At 46.7% G+C, this 12,751-nt stretch overlaps 1 protein-coding gene across 1 annotated transcript in view; it reads left to right on the top strand.

Annotated features, from left to right (window-relative positions):
• Window positions 1-12,331, top strand: part of PSMD1 (proteasome 26S subunit, non-ATPase 1) — a 119,274-nt gene extending 106,943 nt beyond the window's left edge. The window contains exons 21-25 of the mRNA XM_066619004.1: window positions 3,200-3,292; window positions 4,988-5,080; window positions 8,786-8,932; window positions 9,889-10,044; window positions 12,127-12,331. Coding sequence (XP_066475101.1) covers window positions 3,200-3,292; window positions 4,988-5,080; window positions 8,786-8,932; window positions 9,889-10,035 — 480 coding nt within the window. The 3' untranslated portion in view covers window positions 10,036-10,044; window positions 12,127-12,331. The remainder of the gene's footprint in view (window positions 1-3,199; window positions 3,293-4,987; window positions 5,081-8,785; window positions 8,933-9,888; window positions 10,045-12,126) is intronic.
• The last annotated feature ends 420 nt before the right edge of the window (window positions 12,332-12,751 follow it).

The raw sequence follows: 12,751 nt of genomic DNA, 5'->3' as shown, positions 1-12,751 counted from the left end.
AGTTTTTCTCTATTTGGAATGTCTATAGATTTCCACATTTGCGCATATAATATTCTTGCCACTGTACTAATATGTAGAGTAAGGTGTTTCTTGTGTTGGTCTTTAATTTCTGATGTCAAATTTAGGAGGAATATTTCCGGTTTAAATGGTATTACACAATTCAGTTTTTCTTGTAACATTTTATGTATCATTTTCCAGTATTTCTTTGCTTTCTCACATGTCCACCTCGTATGGTTAAAAGTCCCCTCAATCTCTTTACTTTTCCAGCACTTATTTGTTGAACCTGAATACATTTTTGCTATTTTCTCTGGAGTCAAATGCCATCTATAAAACATTTTATATAAATTCTCTTTAAAAGATACTGCTTTCGTTATCTTAATATTTATATTCCAAATTTGTTTCCAATCGGTATATTATATCCAAAAAATTTTGCCCAGAGCACCATTGAGTCTTTCACTATCTCATTCTCCATTCTCATCTCAAGGAGAAAGTTGTACATTCTCTTAATATATTTTCCGTCATCAGTCAAAAATACCTTGTCAAAACTTACATCTTTTTCACAGAGACCTATGTTATGGTCTTCTCGTATTCTTGATCTTATTTGCAATTCATTCCACCAGTCCAAATTTATTCATTTCTCTTCCAGCTCATTTTTACTTAAGAGCTCTCCTTTAGTATTTAGTAACTTGTTGTATGTTCTATTTTGATCTTTTTGGATCCAATTTGGATTTGTTGCAATTTCGAGTGGTTTTATCCATCTGGGTAGTTTAGAATATATTTTGTATTTTATCTGTTCCCAGGTCCAAATTAATGATCTTCTTAAAATATGTTGTCTAAAATATCCATGCTTTTTGACTATCATAAAACAGGAACGCATGCCAGCCTATTTGTAAGTCATGTGCTTCTAATATTAATATTTTGAGTTCAGCATGGTTCCCCAGTCTTTTATCAGTTTAGGGCTGCTACTCAGTCTTATTCTCGGTTTTTTGCCTTGCCAAAAGAATTTTGTGGTAATTTTATTCAGTTCATTGAAAAAAAAACTCTTTTTAAAATCATCGGAATAGCCTGGAATAGAAACATTAATTTTGGTAGTATTTTCATCATTAATAAAGCTATTCTTCCCAATAGGGAGAATTGTAATTTATTATATTTCTTGAGATCCTTTTGTATTTCTTTCAATACTTTGATGTAGTTATGTTCCATTAATGTTCTTGTCTTTTTAGTAATTATAATTCCTAATATTTTATTTTTATTTGTAATCCAAATTATTTCAATCTTTCTATATCATTCTTTTTTATATTTTTAAGTAATTTTTGTTCTTTTGATAATTTATTTTTAAACCTGCCACTTCATATTCTTTTAGATCTTCCATCAAAAATTCTATGGAGTTAAGTGGATCTTCAACAGTAAATACTAGATTGTCTGTAAATGCTTGTAACTTGTATTCTTCACTTTTAATTTTGAGGGCTTTTATCTGGTCAAATCAAAACTTCACATATAGGATGATGGGTTCGGAGTTGTCTGTGACAGATCAGGAGAGAGATCTTGGGGGGATGGACAGGTCGATGAAAGTGTCGACCCAGTGTGCGGCGGCAGTAAAGAAGGCCAATTCTATGCTTGGGATCATTAGAAAAGGTATTGAGAACAAAACAGCTAATATTATAATGCCGTTGTACAAATCGATGGTAAGGCCACACCTGGAGTATTGTGTCCAGTTCTGGTCGCCACATCTCGAAAAGGACATAGTGGAAATGGAAAAGGTGCAAAAGAGGGCAAGTAACATAATTACGGTGCTGGGGCACCCTCCTTATGAGGAAAGGCTATGGCGTTTGGGCCTCTTCAGCCTAGAAAAGAGACGCCTGAGGGGGGACATGATTGAGACATACAAAATTATGCATGGGAAGGATAAAGTGGATAGAGAGATGCTCTTTACCTTCTCACATAACACCAGAACCAGGGAACATCCACTAAAATTGAGTGTTGGGAGAGTTAGGACAGAAAAACAACAACACATTCCTTTACTCGACGTGTGGTTGGTCTGTGGAAGTCCTTGCCACAGGATGTGGTGACAGCATCTGGCCTGGATGCCTTTTAAAGGGGATTGGACAAGTTTCTGGAGGAAAAATCCATTATGGGTTACAAGCCATGATGTGCATGTGCAACCTCCTGATTTTAGAAATGGGCTGTGTCAGAATGCCAGATGCAAGGGAGGGCACCAGGATGAGGTCTCTTGTTATCTGGTGTGCTCCCTGGGGCATTTGGTGGGCCGCTGTGAGATACGGGAAGCTGGACTAGATGGGCCTATGGCCTGATCCAGTGGGGCTGTTCTTAAGTATCTGGTGGAGATTTTTCCCAGCAACAGATATGCCAGGAGTTGAACTTGGAACCGTCTGCCTGCCAAGCATGTAGTCTGTCACTAAGCTGCGGCCCCTCACTGTATAAAAGTATGACTGTATGGCGCTTCCCGGCACAGAGTCCAGCTATTGATCTATCTAGCCCCATAGCATCCTTCTTTGAGTGGTGGCCTCTTCTTCCCAACTCTCCCGGGTGCCACCATCTTGGATCATGTGAGATCTTGAATGATCCAAGACGGCTGGGTATGTGTGTATCCTAGGAATTTGTTTACTGTATCAAGTGTGGTAACGGCGTATTGAAAATTTCTTGCATGTGCAGGGTCAGGCATTTGACCCCTGTTGCAAAATAGCACAGTTGAAAGGGTATGAGGGAGAAAGTGGAGACTGTGACAGGTAGCAGGACTGGGCAGGAAGTTCTGTCCACAGTCATCGGACCAGACATTTGCTTAGTTCTTTAGAAAGTAAAGAGTTTCTGGATGCTCTGTTTTGCGCCCAGTGACAAAGCCCATGCTGTGCATATACACAGCTCTGCCTTAAACTTGACTTGGTCAAGTGTAACTGAAATGTAAAAGCAGGAAACCAAAAATACACTGTACAATGCAGTAGCTGAAGAAAATGAAAATGCCTCCCTCACTGAGGCTAAATTGCATTTTAATGGAATAATGATGTTTGAGTGGAACATGTGCCTGCTGATGGCCTTGAAACTTCCGGAGACTGTCAAGGGAGGCATTTTGTGCTATGCGAGCTTCCTTGCAACACGAGGCAACTGATTTGCTCTCTAGTTTGTGCCTCCAACATCTCTCTTGCCTCTAACAACACCCTCCCAATTCGTTCTTTTTTTACAGATGCCAAAAGTGCAGTACAGATCGAATGTCAAGCCCTCAACTTTTGCCTACCCAGCGCCTTTGGAGGTTCCAAAGGAGAAGGAGAAAGAAAAGGTTTGTGTGCCCTGTCAAGGCCTGGGATTGGCTTCATGGGTTGCCCAGTGAAAGTGGCCAGAAAGAAAATCCTCAGCAACTTGAACTTGGTGGACAGTCTGAATCATGAACACAGGGGCCTGTCCACATAACTGGAGCCCTTCCTATCCTGAGAGTGAAGCTGATATTAACACAGCTCTGTTCTGAGCCTCTGCTCATATTATGTAGCAATGGATCTGAGTTTGTAACATGAGTGTGCGTATGGCAGGGTTGCTTTGGCCAACCCGGTCTCTCTGACATGTGCCAAACATGTGTTTCCCTCATTTGTATGGCATTTTTTGTCTTAGAATTGATTTTAAAATGCAATGTGTAAATTGACTCTTAAAGCAAAATCTGGAGTGTGTGCAATTTGGTATGTGTCAGTACACTTCCTCAGTGGTTCTGTATCCTTCATGCTCATTTACAGAGGGTGCAGGAGCATTAAGAATATTCAGCATTTATACTGTGCTTTAGAGCAGGATTTGCTTTGCCAGGAGCCAGGCGAATTCCTGCTGCCTGAGGTAACCAGTTTTACTCCACATCATGAGCAAACTGGCCCCTTACTGTGCTGAGTTTGATTTGTTTGTCCTGAAGAAAGAACATTACCTGCCACCCCAAGAGACTGCTTGTTATTTCTGCATGCCTCCTTCAGATCTGGAGGTACACCCTTATCTAGTTAGCCACTTGGTGCCGGTGTTTGTCTCCTTCCCTCGGATCTGCCTCTCTGCCCAGGTCCAAAACAGGAGACTCCATTGTTAGCACAAAGCTTAAGCAGAGACTGTCCCGGAAGGGCTTCCCTCCCAATTATGTCAAGATTCCCCCAAACTAGTTGATAGTATGTAGCCTCTGGTCCAGGAGGACTAGGGCAAAGCCCTGATGAAGTTCAGATGGCAACAACTAGATGACAGGTGCAGATTTAAACATGAAAAAATGTATGAAAAATACAGTGGAGCAGGAAGGGGTAGGAAGACACAAGGGCATAAAGAAAATACTCAGTGGGCTTGTGGAAATGGCTTGGGTGGCAAAAGAGTCCGAGATAGAGCTCTTAGGAAATCTTCAAGCAGACAGTTGCAGGCAAATGTTAAAGAAATTCCTTCACAGGGTTAAACTCACTGATCCCTAATGGGAATCACTCAAGGCTTCCGGTTTCCAGATGTCATTTTACCTCTCTACTCCCAGGAAGGCGAATGGAACTGGCTATGCACAGATCCAACCAGGAGAACCAGATCAGAGAACATACAAGCATTCTTGGGTTTGACCTTAACTAACCAAGGCTCAGTGAGATCATTGCCCTGTTCAGTTATATTTTTATGCCCATATGGGTACCCTCCAACCTGAGCAAGTGAGCTGGCAAGGACCTGTTGTTCCTGCATCATCTGTCCTTCCAGAAAATAAAGGCAAGCAGTTCACAAAACGCCCTCTGTACCTGGCCAGGTGGCCTTTCTGCAGGGGCACAGATTTCAAGAGGCCTCTGTGAAGCCACTTTCCCATTGAATCTTGCATCAAGACTCACCTTAAGAGGAACGTGTGGGTAAAACATTGGGAGCAGGGGGCGCAGTCATCACAGAGCTTCTTAGGGACATGACTAGTCTTCGTTTGTATTCCTGGTTTAGTTGGAGTGCTGTTAGCAGTTAATGGCTGGTTTTTCTGAAAGCTTTTTTTTGTCACTATGCTCAGGTTTCTACTGCTGTGCTGTCCATCACTGCAAAAGCCAAGAAGAAGGAGAAAGAGAAGGAGAAGGAGAAGAAGGAGGAGGAGAAGATGGAGGTGGTGGGTACAGCCTCTAAAGCCGGAAGTGTTTTTTAGGAGTGCAGGGATGGGATGTTGAGAGGAAAGACCTTCAGGGGGAACTTGAGCAGCGTCTGGCAACAGGCAGGTTCTCTCAGTTTAACACATTCCTGCAAGACAGTTGCTCAGGTCTCGTAGTGTCTTTTTTAGGCAGCAGCAATGACCTTCCCCTCTGTTTCTACTTTAATCTGAGGTGAAAAACATTAGGCAGATCAATGCTGCAGTTATGCAGGAAAGACACCAAGATGGTATCTCATTGCAGACCTTATAAGCCATCCAAAGGAGAATTTCCTTCTAGAAGTTCACAGGTATTCTGAACATACGAAGCTGTCTAGTCCCAACTCCAACCCTTGGTCCAATTAGGTCAGCATTTTCTGTGCTGCCTGGCAGATTTCCAGGGTTCTGGATGCGCTTAGCACATCAGCAGAGGATCAGAACTGCCAGTGGAGCAGCAGCCTGGAGGGGGTAGCAGACAGGCTGGGGTCTATCCATTGGCTGCTCTTCCAGGATGCTTCTCCACGCCAGTGCTGTGTATGAATGAGCTGTTTCTTTCATAGTTGATCAGTCTGTCATCTTGTAGGTAATTACTCTGGTAAATGCAGTTTTTTGTAAGGACAGCCAGTCAAAAGCCAATGCTTTGACAAATCTTTGCTTTAACTATTTGTTTAGTTCTTTTTTAAAAAAAATGAAGCTCAGCCTGAGGTCCGGACCTATTACCCATTTGCCAATAAACAGCTAGGAGTGAACATAATTCATTCTGCTTAGAAAGGGAGGAGCAAAAAATTCTGGAACTTGGGCCAATAACCTTAGCATAATTTTTCTTTTTGTCTTACTTATATTTAAAGGATTTTTGGTCCAAGTTTCCGCCAAAGACTTCCAAGGCAGCTCGCAAAGAAGAATGAAATAATTTACAACAGAATAAACACTGCAGAAACTAATTGCACTAAAAACAGCAACAGAGTACATAAAAAGCGGCCCAGTGCTGTCGCGTGTCAGCAAAACTTTAGCCGCACACTAAATTCAGTCATCTCAGAAATGCAGTCAATCAGTCTGGTTCCCCCTCGTATCTCAGTGGCTTTTGCAGTGACCACGTGGTGGAATCAGACTTAAACAAGCCTGTCCAAAGAACTGCTGTGCTTTGCACACCCTGCAAAGGAAACCATCTGATGCTGAGACTGTAGTGTCTGGAATCCATCAAGCATGGAGAAGGAGACAGAGAAAGGACTGGGCAGTCAGGGTGGGAAATGCCCTCCTCTGTGCTCCTGGCCCACAGTTGCTCATCCCATCCTCTTCCAAACATTCTGTTTGGAAACATTCTGTTCTTTTGGGGGGACCCGAGGAAATCCTGTTATGCAGTGTCAGGGAAGAGGGCTGAAGTGATCCTGGCAGTAGGGTGGACAGCAGTGCCATTCCCAGTCCACGGAAGAGGGGCAGGACTCCCACATCTGATGAGGAGGAAGCCTTGCTTGCCTTATAGCCAGCTGGCGTGGAGTTGGAAAAGTGTCCCAGCGGAAAGCAAGACAGCGGCCCTCTTCTGGGTCAAGCTGAAGGTCTCTTTTTTGGATGTTGTTTGGATATCTTTTTCTTCTGGTAGGATTGACCCAGGATACTGATTTCCCCAAGAGGGTGAGATGTTGCCAGAAGTACCTCCCTTTAAATTGATTGTGATACTTGCTTAATTAACTTCTGAACTTTGCTGTCACAAGAAGTGGTGATGACCACTGACTTGAACGGCTTACAAAGAGGATTAGATGAATTTCTGGAGAAAGATGGGCTGCTCAGCAGCTACATCTAAGTAGAACCTTTGGGAGCAGATTCAGCACTTCTCTCAAGACCAGGTTCTGGGGCAGGGGAGGGAAGCTGTTGCATTGAGACCTGCCTGTGGCCTTGCTGCAAGGATCTGGTTGGAGATCATTAAAGGCAGAATGTTGCATGAGGTAGACCCATTTGGGTCTGATCCAGCAGCGCTGCTGTTGCATTCTCGTGTTTGGGTTGAAGAAGGAAACCCCCCCCCCCAGCCCCTGGGTTGTCTTCCCACCTTTCCTTATAGCATCTGGTTTGAGTGGTCTGCTTTGCAGGCTTCATGGGATAGTGCACCATTTGTCTCTGCTTTGGGTCACTCTGCAGGAGGGAGCTGAGAGGCGCAGAATCTTGCTTTGGAGCAGGGATGTTGAGCCTGAGCAGTCATGACACTTGGAATTTACAGACTGTCTAGAGTTGAAAGGGCTTCACCTGCATCCTTGCTTGCAGCACCCTCCAAAGGTCTGATCATAATCCCCATATTAATGGGTTGGCGAGATGAGGAAGCCACCAAGATCACCAGCCAGGTTCATGGCTTTGAACTAGGCAAGTTTTGAATAGACTTCTTGGCTGGTGTCTTAGCCCAAGCACTCTGGGTAAGCCTGTTGTCTTGGCTCCTGGGTTTCCACTTTGTCCAGGCAACTGTTTTCTTCCAACTTTCTGGGAATTAAAAGGCCTCCTCCCATATTGTCAAAACACATGACCAAGCAATGTACCTGAAGGAGAGAGGGGAAAACATGCCTACAGGCAGTTTTAATGAGGCTGCAAAATGCTTTCAAACAGACCCTTGATCCATAAAGTGTGCAAGAGAAGCAGAAGGAAATACCGTGGACTCCAAAGGGTGGTCCCTCCCAGCTGATTTCTCACTGCTGCCATTTTACAGGACAGCTTGATAGCTCAGAACAAAATATCCTTGTTGAGTTTGGAATGGAAAAAGGGTAAAGTTCTGTGTTAAAACAAAAGCCATCAAGATTTCCTGGCCCTCTTAGGCCCTTCCTTAACTCTTAGGGCCACTGAGCTAAAAAGAAAGAAAATCCTGGCAATGTGGTGCTGGTAGAGAAACAGCAAACCAGCCTCATGATCTGAAGACCTAAGGACCCCTGTGTCCACCAGCAGTGGCTGCTAGTACTAGAGACCTGGCTGCCATGTATGTGCAGTGGCACCAAGGCCAACACCAGAATGCCCCCATTGGAAGCTGCCTTATGCTGAATCAGTCCCTTGGCCCCCCCTGATCAGCATTCTCAACATTGGCTGGCAGCAGCAGTGCACTCTAGGTTTGAGAGGAATTTTTCTCTGCTGTTCCTGGAGATGCTGCCAGGGATTGGGCCAGGGTCTTGTGTGTGTTAAAGGAGGGTCTCTGCCACTGAGCTCTGACCCCTCCGCAACCACCATGTAGCACAGAAAAAGGCAGAGGGGAGGGGGAAATAGGTGGAGATTGGGGAACATGAAGCGTGTCTGTTAGTGACTGCATTATCATAGTAAGGTGGTGCGTCTGGGGCCAGAGTTGATGAGCCACTGTGTGCCATTGGCTGGGGACCAGCGGGAGTGGGGGGGGGGAGCTTATCAGCGTAATCAGGTTGATCGCTGTTGGGGAAACTGGACGCTTGATGAGCTTTTGGTCTGGTTCAACTGGACTCTCCTTATGGTGGAGGGAAAGGCTCAACTGACCTCATGCAGTCGACAGCTGAATGCCTGCCGTGCCTTCTCTATGCATCCTTCTTAGTATTTGGCACAAGAAAGGTGCCACGAAGAAGACTGCAACCCAGGCGTCATCATGGAGGAACTGACCCCAAGCTTTGTTGATGGGAAAATGGTGTGCTGCCCCTTAAATGTATGTGGCTTGTTTGGCTTCCTCCCCCCCACATCCCCACCCCAAACCCCTTACAGGATGAAACTGAGAAGAAGGAGGAGAAGGAGAAGAAGAAGGAACCCGAGCCAGCCTTCCAGCTCCTCGACAACCCAGCCCGGGTGATGCCTGCCCAGCTGAAGGTCCTCACCATGCCAGAGAGCTGCCGATACCAGCCGTTCAAGCCTGTGAGTCTGGCTTCCTTTTTGGCCAAGATGCGCACCTCCCTCCTGCTCCAGCATTCAGCTTCCCTTCAGGGACAGCCCTTGCAGTCCTGTGGGATGTTGGGGCTTGCTGGTAGAAAGTGTGTGGGGGTAGTGGTGATGGTATCACCAGCCGGTAGGGTTGGCGCAAGACACGGGGAGGCTTGCAGCCAACACCCAAACCTTCCCTCCCTCTTGAAACGGGGATCCGGTCCCTTTGGAAGTTCCAGCCCCACTGAGATAAGCCAGCACTGCTGCTCTCTTGCTTCCTTCAGCAGGGTTTGCGTCAGAGGGTGCCCCTAGGTTCTGCACCCACAGGGGCAGGTCTGCCACCATTCGTTGCACCAAAAACCTGTTGCTGGAGGTCAGGCCACCTCACCTCGTGACATTGGTGCCCAGGGCTCAGACTGCATGAGTGGCTTGCCCCCCAACTGCTGTGTTGTTGTTTTGAAAGAAGGCTAAAGTGTTATGATGTCAAATCACCCCCCTCGGTTTTTCTACCAATGTGGCATGTGGATTTAATTAAACCTTGCCACATGTCCTCCCCTCTTAGTTTATGCACTGAAGCTGACTTTGCAGCTGATGGTCAGTGAGCTGCATCCAGTCTGCCCTACTGCTCACATATAACCTGTGGAACAGCTACAAAGGCGCCCAGCAAAACTCTTGGTCTCCCTGCAGCGTCCCTCTGCCAGCAGCAAGCTGAACTTGGGTTTTGTGTTTAATTCAGCTAGCTAAACCTATCTGCTGCAACAATAATTAAATGAAGAGGCGCAAACAGACAGCTCTCCTTGCCGGCTGCTTGGCCCTGGATTTGCCAGCTCACAGTGTAAGCGCCTGATTTCGTGTGACTTCCCTGGACAGCGCTGCTGTTCCTGACGCCGCCTGAGGAGGAAGCGTTGAAAGGCACCAGTGACTGACCTTGTGCTTCTGCGTTTCTCTAGCTTTCCATTGGTGGCATCATTGTCTTGAGAGACACCAGTGAGGACACAGAGGAGCTGGTGGAGCCCGTGGCAGCTCATGGGCCCAAGATCGAAGAGGAGGAGCAAGAGCCAGAGCCTCCAGAACCGTTTGAGTACATTGACGACTAGGATGCGCAGGTACGTCGGTGCAAAGGTCTTCCTGATCGGCTGGGTTGAGAGGCCAGCCAGCTTCAGCACTTGCTCCCCAGTAGTGACTGGCTAGGTGCCTGTGGGACACTTGAAAGCAGAGCATGACGGGAAGTGGCCACCCTTGACACTGGGATCAGCCATCCTGTACTTGGAGGCATTCCTCCACCAAGCCATGAGGGTTATTCCTACTCTTATTCCTGCTCATTGAGGCTGGTAACCTGCCTGTGTATCTGTCCTCTGTGAATTCCCCAGTGTATTATTTAGAAAATAAGGTATCCTGATGGATGCTGCATTTGCCTTTGTTAGTCATGTGCTGACAGAAGACAAATCCCTGAGTGTGACCTGGCCTAAGTGCTTTTAAAAGAGGGGTTAGACAAATTTATGGAGGAAAAGTCCACCACAGGTTATAGGCCATGATGACTGCATGCAGCCTCTGGATTTTAGAGGTAGCTTCTCTCTCTCTCTCTCTCTCTCTCTCTCTCTCTCTCTCTCACGTGCAAGGCAGTGGCAACACGATGCAGGTCTCTTGTGTGCTCTCAGAAGCATCTGGTGGCCATTGTGAGATGCAGGAATCTGGATTAGATGGGCCCTTGGCCAGATCCAGCAGGGCTCTTCTTATGAATCACCTCCCAGTCAGTGCTATCTCTCATAGCTGTGTGCAGGGGCTTGAGAGGCTTAAGGGCTCCACCGAAAGTCTGCAGGTCCGATTTCTTGTTACATAATTGAACACAACTTGAACATCCTTTAGCAGCTATGGAGAACTGAGCTGGCTGGGTAGATGCCAAATGCCCAGTCCTGCCTGCTAGTTAGTTAGCCCTACACAGCCTCACCATTCCTGAGAAAGTTCATTCCCACAGGCACTTCTGGGCATTGGCCAAGGCCACGTGTGTGTGCTGCAGCATCACAGAAGAGCAGAAAAATGTGCCCAGCCTGTGGTTTTCATTGTAAGAAGGTCCTGCTTCTACCCCGTGCCTGCAGAAATATGCTTGACAGTGTTTGGGCTGCACTTGCTGCTATGTCATAAAACTGGAGAGGACTGAAAAGGGCTTTTCCTTGGTTGTGGCATCAGTGGTGTTGCCTCTCCCACAATCAGAATAATGAAAAACATTATTATTATTATTATTATTATTATTATTATTATGCTCAATTTGCATAATTTAAGTAGGTCGGAGAATTCCTCTTCTTGGTACGGAATTGGGATTGCTTGAGCACAGAACATACTATGTTTTTAGCACAGGTTGAGCACAGCCCAAGCCCAAGCCCTAGCTTTAGCCATCCACATACCACTTGCCTGTGGGTTGGCCTACAGGAGGTCTGTCGCAACCTGCTCCCACTTTCTAGAATGCATCCACTCATTAGTCATTTGGGAGGACATTTGGCATACAGCGTTATCAGCATTCAGACTTTTGTTCCGTGGGGGTGTGGAACAGGAGGCAGGCTCTGGATGACTGGGCTGCTGCTGAGCCCTCTGGTGTCCAAGCTGCCACTGGACTGAAATTGCTTGGAGTGGGGGGTCGACTTTCATATCTGTTGAAGCTACTAAAACTGAAGCTGCAGGCTCCCTGCAAAGCTGGTAATTCAGCACTTGTGCTCATGCCAGCTAGTCATCAATCTTTGGCGCAGGAGGGGCAGGGGGCCCGCAAGCTGTATCTCTTTCTATTCCCCCCTCCCCTTTTCAGTGACCTGGTTTCACTTCCCTTGAATCCATGACATTGTGGAGCTGGGAATAAAATGGAAGCTCATGACTGAGAAGTTGGAGGGTTTGGCTTTCAAAAGGAAACCTGTGCATTTGGAAGAGTTGAGAAGCAAGGAGAGAGAGCTGGAAGTGATTCACAGGAGTGGCCAGCTGAAGGTGGAGATGTGTTGGTCTCGGCCCCCTTTCTGATGAGCAGGCTAGTTCCTCTGACCACCAGTGCACTCTGGAGAAGGGCCTGCGGGTGCCAGCTGTCATCTGGTCTCTGAGGCTGAGCCTGAGAAGCTGCCCCTCAGCACTCTGTGGAGGAGAGCAGCAGGTATCAATGTCACAAGCTCTCTGCCTCTCTCACCTCCTGTGTCCTTCTCTCCTCCCAGGGCCACAGCTCGGCTTTAGGTCTGATGGTGGAAACAGGCCAGAAGGAAGCTCCTGCTGCAGCCTGCAGTGCAGTGCATGCCATGTCACCTCCGTACTGGCCAACAGGCAGTCCACGTTTTATGGTTGACCAAGGAAATATATGCTCTTCCGTGTACCCTTTCACAGAAAGCCAGATTTGGAAATAAACACATTTTAAAACTTCAATGGCAACTTTGGTGCTGTTTCTTCCCCCCCCCCCCCCATTGTCCAGTAGAAATGCTTTGGTCTCCGTCCAGCAGAAGCAAGTTGCTCAAGGACACTTGCGTGCACCTGCAGGAGAGCTTAGGGAAGGAGTGCTCGGAGGTTCCATTTTCACACCTGAGAACTGTTGGTCTGAGGAAGCCATTTGGCCCAAAAGCAGCTTGCCGTTGTTTGAAGTGCACTGCTTTCCATGCTGGGTACTTCCTTTCACAAGCAGCTCTCAAATGTTGCAAGCTGATTCAGGGGTGGAGAGTTTATGGGGAGTGCCCCTACTGAATATTTGCCCCTTGTGTGACCATTAAAGCCACAAGAGCACTGCCAGAAGACAGGGGGTGGCTACCAAAAGCAAATTCTAAGCATTGGACAGAAAGGAGAAACTATGCC

The sequence above is a fragment of the Tiliqua scincoides genome, chromosome 3 (assembly GCF_035046505.1).
Source record: "Tiliqua scincoides isolate rTilSci1 chromosome 3, rTilSci1.hap2, whole genome shotgun sequence".
NCBI lineage: Eukaryota > Metazoa > Chordata > Lepidosauria > Squamata > Scincidae > Tiliqua > Tiliqua scincoides.
Note: the sequence above shows the minus strand (reverse complement) of the source record. Positions and strands in the feature narration are given on the sequence as shown.